The 12,702-nt window shown below is 29.9% G+C and overlaps 1 protein-coding gene across 1 annotated transcript; it reads right to left on the bottom strand.

Moving 5' to 3' along the window:
• Window positions 1-12,054: 12,054 nt before the first annotated feature.
• LOC106752604 (ethylene-responsive transcription factor RAP2-3-like) lies at window positions 12,055-12,390 on the bottom strand. Its single transcript, XM_014634316.1, has one exon. It carries the CDS (start codon window positions 12,388-12,390, stop codon window positions 12,055-12,057), a length of 336 nt encoding a protein of 111 aa, XP_014489802.1.
• Between the last annotated feature and the right edge of the window lie 312 nt (window positions 12,391-12,702).

Raw genomic sequence — 12,702 nt, 5'->3', positions numbered from 1 at the left:
GACATTTTGGGGGTTCTTGATGTCCGTTTTGGACGTTCTTTAGGTCGTTCTGGGGGGTTTTTAACCCTTCCGGAACTGTTGGTGATGGTTTCAAAGTCATTTTCCTTGTCTAAATATGAGTTCACTAGGTTTTGTGTTGTTTAGTGGTCCTTTTAGAACTATTATTGTGTGGTAGTGTACATGGAATGATTTCATACAAGATGACTTGTTGGGTTGTTTGTGATCTTTTGAAGTGTAATTAATATTATATATATGTTGTATGCAATGTAAAAGTGAAAGGTATAACTCCCGGAAGGTCACCCATCCCATAATTACTCTGGGCTAAGCACGCTTAACCATGGAGTTCTTATGAGTTAGGCTACCGAAAAGCAAATGCATTTGTTGATATGAGTAGCCAAATCAATTCCTTTAAGTTATCCTTCAACTGTATAGTCCCATACCTATACAGTCTGATGGAGTCATCCTTGGTGCTATGTTCAGAACCGTGAGCTCCAAAGGTAGAAATGGAGAAGCAGCGGAATAATTTCACTGGTGAAGCAGAGTTATGCAGCAAATGTAATTGGATAATGGAAGAAGGGATGTATGAAGTGTTTTGGTGAAGGGAGATCTAGCTCAGACGGCCTTCTCCATTGGAAGGAAGCTAGAGGGGAAAAAGTGGAAATATAAGGAAGGACTTACGATAGGAGAAAAGGCTGGAAAATGCATCAGCAATTCATTTCTCTCAAACATCAAAAGTGTTTTTACATGATGATGCAAAGCAAATATATAATAAAAGACCCAAGCTATGGACGGTACAGATGATTGTGGAAGAAGCTCAGATCTCCACACGTGGCAGCGGTGAAGGATGTGTGTTCTTCTTCTGGAAGATGCAAGGCAACGTGCATAGGCAGCCAACGTTCCAGCCGAATCACGTACCGAATGTGGTGGTGGTGTGATACATGTGTATTTTTCTTGAGGCAGCTCCATGCTTGTTATTCTCACTCTCTCTCCCTTTGTGTAAATGACTTCTTTGTCTTTCTTCTTGGGTTGGATAGTCCATGGTGTCCTAGCCTTATTGGACCCTACAAAACAACCAAATAAGTATTAAAAAAGAAATCATTCTAAGACTTAGAAAAAGAAAATCAAGAAAAAGTCTTTCTTCACTCCCCTTTCTTAGCATTAGCTTTAGTTAGTACTCCTTTGAATGGAATGCCCTAAATGGGTTTCCATCACAGTCTCTAGATCCCTCTCATTCCGGTGTATGTTCGATTCGACCACGTGCCCCTTCCACTGGAAGCCTGCCAGGAGCCGCTCCTTGTCCATGCCTCTTGCACCAGCGATCATTCTCCGCCCTCGTCAGTGCCCAGGTGTCACAAAAGGTATGGTTATTGGACATAATTCCATGATCCTCAAGGGAGGTTACATGGTGGTGCCCTGTAGTTTGTTGTGATTGACCATATGAATGGCTAGAGTGTCCTTATGGGGTTTATCCTGACATTCTAATGATCATTCATGCTTAAGTAGAGAGTGATGAGTCATGTGGTGAGAATAGCAGGAGGTCCTAGTAATAGGTGCTACGTGGAGGCCTATTATTCGGTATAGGGCTTACACTTGTGTGTGGTAAGGGTGAAACCCGTGGCAATGACTTTGCAAAACAGTAGAGGCCACCACAAGTGCACAAACCCCTGGAACTTGACATTTCATACTAGTCTGGATGGTCAAATCACGTGGTCGGTCATTGGTATCAACAAAATGTGTTCGGTCTTAGTATATATAGTTTTATGGTCTTTGCATGATGTGTGTGTGATTGTATAACATGATAGTTAGTTCCATTTAATGTATCATCTGATAGAATGCTTATTTGCTTGCTTGTGTGGATACTGTTAAGTATATGTTAGTTTGAATTTGGACTTATATTGCATGTTTTTCAACCTAGCTTACCCTTGCATTGTGTATGTTGTATATGCTTGCCTTCCCCCTTGCGATGATCATTCAATCCTTTAGATGTGAGTAAAGGCAGATGTTGTACCCTTGGAGAATACTTTGGAGGGAGATGATCCAACCCGTAGCTCTTAGGGTCTCTTTAAATTTTATATTTTGAGAAACTTTGCAGATCACATGTAGTACCTAACTTATAGGATTACTTATAGACTTTGTTGTTATTTTGTGAGACTTCTTAAGTATGTAAAGTTCTAATTTTATAGCTCCTCCTGGATGGCTGTAAAAGCTATTTCTTTACTTACTTTCTTAAATGTTTTATTATACTATGATGTTATGTCCTATTATATTATATTTAGCATATAATTTACGGGATGTCACATTTAATATGTGTTTCTAACACATGTTACTCTCTCATTATTTCAAAAAAAAAATAAAAAAGATATTCTCTTATACTTTATTAATTTATTTATATTATTCATTATTAATTATTTATTATAAATAATTATAATAATTTCACTTGATAAATCTATAAATAATACAGTTTAAACCGCCAAACACAAAAAAAATTCAAAGGTCAAACAAACACAAAACACAAAACTAACTAAAAGAAAAAATTTAAACACATTCACAAGTTTACATGAATTAAACATGAGAACGTCATTCCACAAGTTGACATGTATGATATTGTCATTCCACAAGTTGACATGTCATTAAATATGATACTCATGTGTATTTTTAACACATGACACTCTTTCATTAATTCATTCAAAAAAGAGTTATAAAAGATATTCTTTTATACATAATTTATATATTATAATTATTAATTATTCTAATAATAATAATTTCAGTTAATAAATAGTTTTAATTCAATTTTAATAGAAATAAATATGAATTGAGTTATAAAGATGATTAATTATAACCCATTTTAGTAATTAATTTAATGTTATATATTTACTTTAAATTACCAATTTTCTATTATAAATTTAAATTATTTCATTTGCAATGACACTATTATGTAAATGAAAATTTTCAACCAAAAAGAAGTAATTAACTAATACAATAAGTTGTAATAATAGTTTTAATTTTAATTTATAATAAATCATTTAAGCTAAAATTTAATTTCAACCAAAAAGAAATAATGAAATAATATAATCAATTGTAATAATAGTTTTAATTTCAATTTATATTTAATACTTTAAGCTAAAACTTAATAATTATTAAATTCCAATTAATAATGTAATAATTTGGAAATAATATAATAAATTATAATATTAGTTTTAATTTAATTTTAATAAAAAAATATAAATTAAGATATAAAGATGTTTAATGATAAAGTAAAAAATTGTAAATGGAATATATGTATTAATAATAATATTTCGTGAAATTATATAAATTTAAAGAATAATTAAATATTGATACAATTTTATATTTTTTTTATCATTTTACTTTATTTTATTAATATTTTTATAAGGAAATAAAATAAAAATCTTAAATTAATTAAAATAGAATAGCTATCTAGAAAACTAATTTAAAGTTGAAAAATTGAATTAAAATGATTAGTAATTGAGTTAACTTTATATATTTAATATAAATTATTAATTTCCTATTATAGATTTAAATTATATGACTTTAGACGATAACAGTCTAATGTAAATGAAAAATATTTATAAAAAAAAAAAATTAACTAACATAAGAAATTGTAATAATCGATTTAATTTTAAAAACAATAAATATGAATTGATATATATAAATATGATTAAAGATAAAGTAACTAATTTTAGCAATGGATTTAATGCTATATATTTAGTTTAAATTGTTAATTCCCGATTATAGATTTAAATTATTTGACTTGATACAATATGAAAATTTCTCACCAAAAAGAAGTAATTAAATAATATAATAAATTATAATAATAATTTTAATTTAATTATAATAAAAATAAATATGAACGGAGATATAAATATTAATGATAAAGTAACTAGTTTTAGTAATTGATTTAATTGTATATAGTTAGTCTGAATTACAAACTTTTTTTTTTATAAATTTAAATCATTTGACTTAATGTGATGACACTATAATTTAAATGGAAAAGAAAGTGTAATTAACTAATATAATAAATTGTAATAATAGTTTTAATTTAATTTTAATAAAAATAGAATAAAATATGAATTAAGATATAAAGATGATTAATGATAAAGTAAGTAATTTATAAAATTAGAAATAACATATCTATGTATTAAAACAATATCGTCTATAAGACTGTATCATGTAACGTCTTAATTTTTGGAAGTTTAACAAATAATGATAAACGAAATGAGCATTTGAAAAAAATATTATCTTTGTAAAATTAACATTGTTTAATGAGAGACACCTTATGAAAAAACGTTGTAATATATGAATGTTTGAAGAAAAGGTTATAGTAAACGTGTCTATATCTTAGTAGACGCACTATCAAACGATATCCTCATAAAATAATGTGTTTTTTTTTACTAAACGAGCTTTCATTATACCTTACTAAATAATATGCTAAATGATGTTTTTGGAAAATGCGTTAAACAAAACACTATAAACAATGCTCTAAAAACAAATATGTTGAGTAACATTGTCCTAAATGTGTTCTTGAACTAAAGAGAGATAACTAAACAAAGCACTATTAGTAAATGTCTTGTATAGGCTAAACGATACCTTGTACCAAATGATATTTTCATCCAAAGAAACCTTTATAAATTACTTGGTATCTCTTCAGAAATGCTTAAATGATCAAATCTTATTTGAAGAATAGAAAACTTGAAAAGCACATAATTGTTCTTAACACGCATTAAAGAGCATTAAATGCACAACGTTCAAAACAACAAAAGTAATAAGAAAAAAGGCATATTTATATATTCATGCATATCTACTCTACTCTTTCTAATTGCCTATTTCAAGAATCCACATGTTTCATCATGTTCAAGTCAAAAGTGGATGTTAGAAATTAAAAAGACATTCAGGAAATGTTTTCACTATCAAAAGTCACGCTGAAAAGTTCCTACAACCTACTTTAGTTAAAGTACTGAAAAGATATGTCTACTCACTTCAACCAATGATTGTTACCTATGAAAAGGCTGTGAAGATCCAAAGATAAAAATGAGCACTATATATAGCGTATATTTTCTCATGAAGTCTATAAATAGAAGATCATTAAAGAGAAGATCAAGAGAATTCGTGCACGAACACGAAAGATATCATCTAAGAAGCAAAGCAAATACTAAAGAAGGTTTAATCATTCAAATAGTCCTTATTTTTCGGTGACTTTGCCCAATTAGGTCCCTCACTTTTTCTTTTGTCTTAATTGGGTTCCTAATTTTGAAAAAGTGAAACAATTAGGTCATTGTCGTTAGTCTTATACTAACACCGTTAAGGAGGGTGCAACATATCAACTCGTGGTTTTTTTGAATTTTTTAAAATATTTTTTTAAATAAAAGAAGTTGCCCCATGTCAAGCTGACATTGTGTCACGTGGCAATGACAGTGTGACGTGACACTATATTTGTTTCAATTTGGTCCTTATATTTTTATTTTGTCTCAATTTGGGCCATGTATTTTTATTTTGTCCCAATTTAGTCCTAATTTTTTTAAAGATTAAACAATTTTGTTCCTTTCCAAATTCAAACAAAATTTAATTTGTATATAAATCTTTAAAAAAAATTGTATACAAATTTATATTTTTTTATTAGAAAAATAAAAAAAAATTACAAACTAACATATGAAACATTTTTATATATGTAGTATTAACAAAATTAACTTAATTGCATTAAAGTTTTCAAAACGAAAACTAAATTGAGAGAAATAAAAATAAACAAACCAATTTAAAATTTTTCTACAAAATTAAACAACAAATGAAATCATTTAACCTAAATAGAAATATTTTTGTGAATGTAATCTACACAAAAATAATCTAAGTACTTTCTCAACAATTCATACAAAGTTTTTGAAGTTAAACATTAAAACTTGGAATACATCATCACTAAAAATTCAGTTAATAGAAACAAATTTAAAAACAAGAATTTGGAAAATGTACATATCGTTATTTCATTTATCAACAACTTCTAAAATTATTCGTGCGTCAACTTTTTCGAAACCCTTTCAAGCAAAATACTATATTTAATTTAATCTTTTAACCATTTAATGTAAGGACCAAGTTGAAAACAAAATAAAAATATAGGGACCAAATTGAGACAAATGCAATGACACGTGATTTGGCAGTAACATGTGACACTATTGTGACACATGGCACTAATAGTGTCATGTTACACTATCATTGCCACGTGTCACAATAGAGCTTTACACATGGCAAATTTTTTATTTTAAAAAAAATTAAAATAATAAAAAGTGAAAATAAAAGTATTTAAAAAAAATTAAAAATTCAATAAAACAACGAGTTGACATGTGACACCTTTTTAATGATGTTAGTACGGAACTAACAACAAGGACCTAATTGCTTAAATTTTCAAAAATAAGGACTCAACTGAGACAAAAAAAAAGTGAACGATCTATTTTAAGGATAGTCACCGAAAATAGGGATTATATGAATGATTAAACCTACTAAAGAAAGAACAAAACTCTGAGCCTCATAGAATCATAAGTATACACTTTTAAGAAGAGATAAATTTCTGCAAAAGTTTATTAGATTGAATTGTGTTGTAAACACATATTCTCTGTGAGAGTTATCGTTTAGGACTTATATGCAATTTGATTGATTGCACATTCTGAAGAGAATCCAAACATTTGTTGATTAACTCAATTAAGTTAAACTATTACTGGGTAGCGTATCAGGTTGATAACAAGATTGCTCAGTGGAAACCAAGAGTGGTGAAACTCAATTCTAGACAGCATATCAGGTTTATACTATGACTGTCTAGTAGAAACCAAGAGTGGGTGAAGCAAAAATATGTCAAATAGTATAAACAATTTAAATGATATTATAAAATACGTTTAAAATATCAAATAAATCTAACAAAACTTGGTTAAAAGGACTAACTCCATGTATTTCTAAAAGTTAAGAGACTAAATCGAATTAAAGTTTTGAGAAGAGATTATTTTCAATTTTTAATGAAAATTAAGGGAACAAAATATATTTAACCTTAAATTAAATAATAAAATATTAAAAATAATATTATATTTAAAATTACCATACATTTGTTATTGTTTTTTATTGAATGAAAACATTAATGTATCTTATTTTAAATCATATAATTGCAACGAAAAGAAAAATTAAACGTCTTAAAAATAATATTGTGCAATATATAAAAGAAAAGTAAGAACGTTCTCCATGCCTTGAGACAAGAAAGCAAGGGAGACAGATGGAACTAGATACAGACACTCAACAACATATGAAAATGAAATTAACATGTAAATTTCCATGCCTTTAGCTGCAAGCAGCAAATTCTGAATTTGCATGACCATGACCTTGACAACTCAGGTCTCTATTCAATTACAAGAGAAGCTCATGGCCGCCACTTTTGACTTGAGACTGATAAACCCTTCAATATTAGTCCAATTAATCTCTACATAATATCTGTATTCAAATATTTAATTTGAAAAAAAATAATAATAAACAACTTCCATACAAAACCAACTATATTCTATTATTTTTTTTATGTAATAACTATTTTTGTAATGAAAAATCAAAGTTTTAATTTTCTTCTATTTTGCATGCCTATGTGAACTTTTGTTAATCCTAAGGTCTTCTTCACTTGAATGGATTTGAGAGAGAATAATTGAGAGAAATTGAGAGGATTTGATGATAATTTTTTTTATTGTTTATTTAAATAGATTTGAAAGTAAGTGAAAGTAAATTTGGAAGTAAACAACAAATCCTCTCAATTTCTCTTAATTACTCTTTTCCAAATCTATTCAAGTGAACAACACCTAAATGATCACGGGTGTTGCTCCCTACACCTCCCCAAGTGGGACCTGTACCTCCCCATTAATTTAATTTATTTCAAAAATATTTTACATCTCCTCACTATTTTCTTTTATTCCAAAAATACCTTACACCTCCCCACTATCCTTAACAATCTTTCTCTTTCTCTCTACATTAATGGAGCATTTACATAACTCATGCATTTACATGACTTAAATTTGAAGTTAGATATATTTTCTTAAATAAGTTTGATTCAATCTTATTTTCATTGTTGAATATATTTTTTCTTTTTAAATTACTTAATAAATGGTAAAATTTTGTTCTAAATTTCTAGAAAAATGTTTATATACATGTATCTTTTTTTTTTTTTACATATAATATCTATAATTTTTAACATTATATTATGTTTTAACTCATCGACATGTTTGACTCAAATATCTTGAATAAAATATTTAATTTATTAGATAAATAATATAAAAATATTATTAAATACTTAAAATATAAAAAAAAGTTATTTGTTAAAGATTTAGAATTTATTTAATTCTTTCGTCATTATAAAGTTAGTATATAATAATAATAATAATAATAATAATAATAATATATCATTATTTACTATTAATATTATTATTTTTATTATTTTGTATTTGCATCTAACTTTTAATTTTATAAAATGGAAATGGTAGTACTACTATTGAAGTATCCTCTGAATTTTATATTTTGTAGTATGTTACAAATTCAAATATGAACCACGTGAATGGTCCATTAATATAGAGAGAAAGAGAAAGATTGTTAAAGATAGTGGAGAGGTGTAGGGTATTTTTGGAATAAAGAAAATAGTTGGAGGTGTAGAATATTTTTAAAATAAATTAAATTAACGGGAAGGTACAGATCCCACTTGGGGAGGTGCAGAGAGCAACACCCGATGATCTCTTGATAATGACCCTTGGGAGTGTGGTTGGTAAGAAGAGTTGGGTAACTTCTTTCTGCACCCCATGACCATCACCATCCACGAACCACCACCAGAGACTTCAAAAGCTCCAACATACCGTTGTCTGAATTGATTTCGAAAAGGATACTATTGACATTTCAAAAGTATGGGATGCAGGTGGAAAACATGTATATTGCAGGCAGAATTTTCTCAAGAGTTGTTGTGAGAGTCTTATCTTACATCTCCTATGCCCATGTTCTTTTAATTGCTTGTCTGTTTGTTGTTTGTTGTACACTTATTTATTTATTAAATAGGTCAGATTTTCAAAAATTATACTTATAAATTTAAAGATGGCTTAAATAATCCTCTATTATTTTTTTAATATTTCAATTTTAAAAATATGTTTTAGTTATTCAGATTTTAGGAAATACTATTTATAATTCTTAGACATTGATAACATTAATGATGTGATAAATGGTACTTTATTAACATTTGTCAGGTAAATTTGATTAATTGATATAATTTTTTAAATTAATTAAATGTTTAAATATGATTTTAATATTTTAAATTGGGTAAATTAATCTCTTAATTCTCCATTATCAATTTTTCACTTTTTGTAGTTATATAATTTCGTGTTGTTTCGGATGTCGAATCCAAGATAGAATCGAATCGATCGATTTCCTCTCACACCTGAACGGGTGGCGACCTGCAGGTTAGCACTCCAACACTCAAGTCAGCAAGGTCACAGTAATGCTCAGAGTGAAAAGTATTAATCCAAAAAAGTGCTTTACTTGACTGGCCACTCCTGTATTTATAGGCACAAATCATACCTCTGGATTGCGTATTATCCGCAATCATGGATCCATGATCCCAGATATTTCGCCACTAAGCGTAACTGTCGCACCTGTCTCCGAAATTATCGCTCCCATAATCTACCCATTGGCTTGTGATGTTCCTGCTTCACATTCCTCATCCTACTCGATCAGTTTCTCCCTCCACCCGACCTGTTTCTCTCTCTACCCGATCCGTCCTTCCACCTCACCGATTCCATACTCTTCGTGGTCACTCCCTCACTCTACTCGATCAGTTTCTCCCTCCACCCGACCTGTTTCTCTTTTTACCCGATCCGTCCTTCCACCTCACTGACCCCATACATATTATATTTAATTAAAAAATATAGAGAACAAAATAATTTTAATATACGGTCCATCCACGCTCTTTTGACATGTTCTAATTTTCTTTTCATTTCAATCATTATGATTTTGTTTATAATTTCTGATTGTTCGTTTGAAGGTGTTTCAGGTGTTTCACGAAGTGTACTATTTGATGATGAAATCTATTATTACATTAAAAAAGATATATTTAGCGAAATTATTTGGCAAAAGTTATAAAAAACCCTTTATAAAATTAACATTATTTAAAAGTTATAAAAATTAATAATAATTGAAATTTTATTTTTCTTTAACAGATTTTTGATCGGTACAAATTATAATACTTTTTTCATCTTTTTTCACATTTTTTTTTTGGACTTTTCCTCCTAAAACTTTACATTCGCTTTACTCTTTTTTTTTTTTTTCAATTTCCAAATCCTATTAGATACGTTTTCATTTTCGTTTTAATTTCAACTAAGTTCATCTCTATCGTCAAACCATACCCGTAGGTGTTCCTATAGATGCAGATGTCATGTCACAAGAGTTTGGGATGTGTTTGTTTCTTAGAATGATTATTTTTCATTCTCTTTTAGTAAACATTCTTAAAGATTGATTTATTATATAAAAGATAATATTCCAAGATTGTCGTTTTCATAATAAAAGAATGAAAATTATGCTACCCGCTACCAGTATAAAATTTGGATTTTTCCATATTTTGGAAAAGTGTTTTTCTACTTTTGCCCTCTCCAAAATGAATTTGACTACCACCAAAGCATTGATGAGAAGTAAATATTATGACGTCATTTATCATCTAAATCACATATATTTATAATGTAATGAGAAGTTAAAGCAGAGTCATACATCACACTTTATATAATCATCCAATAAATTACATTAACATATATTTCCATATTAATATTTATTAGTCAAGTATCATGATGATAAGACATATTTAATGTAAATATTTTCAAAAAATTAAAAAGTAGAACGTGACAAACAATCCTGATGTTATGTTATATAGTACTAAAGATTACTATAATTTTGAATATTGAATAAACCGTAATTTATTATTGAACTCTTTCTTAATAAATATGTTGATAAGAATCTCGATCTTAATTCGAAACCAACTCACATGGATATGTAAATACGCGAATAAGAATATTGAAGGATATCCTTTTTCTTCTTAATTTTTAATATGAATCAATTGTTAGTTTCACTACCCACGTGATCGTGCCTGCGATCGAGATTCTTCAATTAGTGCTCCCACTTTCTCAATATTAAATTTCTTCAAAAACTTTCGCCTCAAATCAAAATAAAATAACAAGCTACACACAAAATTGAATATGTCTTCTTCACTTTTCTACCAACGGGAACCCCAGTGCTATAAAAACAACTCTGTTTGTAGGTTTAATCATATTGAATGTTTTTATCATATTTGTGTAAATTAAGTTGTCGTATTTTCGAATAACTCAATTAGATCTTTTTTTATGTAAAATTTAATCAATTATGATCTTACCGTTAATTATTGTCGACGATGTTAAATTTGTTGTCTAATGGCATGTTTAACTAACATTTACTAACCACGTGACACAGTAAAAGGTCACATTACATGACAACCTCCTTCTCCCAAATTAGGATTGTGCAGATTATGCAAAGGGGAGCTTAAGTCGCACCACACACGAAGGAAAACAAAGGTGCTGGAATTCCTCCCATGGTGGCGCTTTGGATGTTGGTGCTTCTTACAGGTTCAATTTGGAATTTTACGCAAGCAGAAAGAAGCATTGGCTAATGGAAGATGAAGGCACTATGGTTTCTGTGATTTTGGGAATGATTTACAGGTTTTGGATTATTGTTGGTGGTGAGGCACAAAAACGAAGATAGGTTGGTGGTTCTGGAATGGACAAACACGCGGTTTAGGGTCTCTATTTTCGCTTTTCGCGATTGTGGTTCCCACTTGGTAGGTTGATAAAAGCACGAGGGAGATAATGGTTTTGTCCTAAGCGGTTTTCTATTGGGTTTCTCTGTGTGGTTTTGCCCTGGCTACATCGGAAGTTGTTCGTGCTCCAAACTGAGAAACGATTCCAAGTTGGAAATCTGTTGCACAAATTGAGGGTCATGGTCGAGGTTATTAAGAATGGGTTGATAACATGACTAAGTCAACTCGGGGTTGAGGAATGGGTTGTTGTTCATGTTGGGTGGGTGGCGGTGATGCTCGGGGAAGTTGAGCTTAGCCTTGTCTCCGCGGATGAGTACGACAGTGTCGTTGTAGGCGTGTGCGACTTCTTCTGTAGTGGCGAAGGTGCCGAGCCACACGCGAACGCCCTTGCATGGATCCCTTATTTCCGCAACCCACTTGCCCCATGGCCTTCGCTTGATTCCTCTGTAAGTATTCTTCCGTACTCGCGCACCACCGTTCTTTGCAATTACTCTGTTGTTCTTGACCCTCTCACATGGCTCCTCCACTACATCAAAGTCCACAGTAATCATGGTAATGTCAAAAGTTATAATTAGTGAGAAGAAGAAGGTGTTACCTTTGTTGAGTGTGCAAGAAGAGGTGGCATTGAAAGTGTGGAACTGAGAGAAGAGGTGATGATGGTGGATTTTGGAGCATTCTTGATATCAACATCTATGAAATCAGAGATGATGGAACCACCACATATTTTGATTTGAGAGAGTGTGTGAGAAAAATGAACAAAATGAGAGGAAGCTTCGTGATGGTGTGTCAATGGAGGAAGTTTCACGTTTCTGGGTTGGTTATAGAGGAAATCACGACGTGATTTGGGGCTGGTTTCTGGTTGC

Source organism: Vigna radiata, unplaced genomic scaffold, assembly GCF_000741045.1.
Source record: "Vigna radiata var. radiata cultivar VC1973A unplaced genomic scaffold, Vradiata_ver6 scaffold_153, whole genome shotgun sequence".
Lineage (NCBI taxonomy): Eukaryota > Viridiplantae > Streptophyta > Magnoliopsida > Fabales > Fabaceae > Vigna > Vigna radiata.
Note: the sequence above shows the minus strand (reverse complement) of the source record. Positions and strands in the feature narration are given on the sequence as shown.

Coding starts and splice junctions, on each gene's coding strand:
- LOC106752604 (XM_014634316.1), bottom strand. CDS start 12,390: ATGATTACTGTGGACTTTGATGTAGTGGAGGAGCCATGTGAGAGGGTC.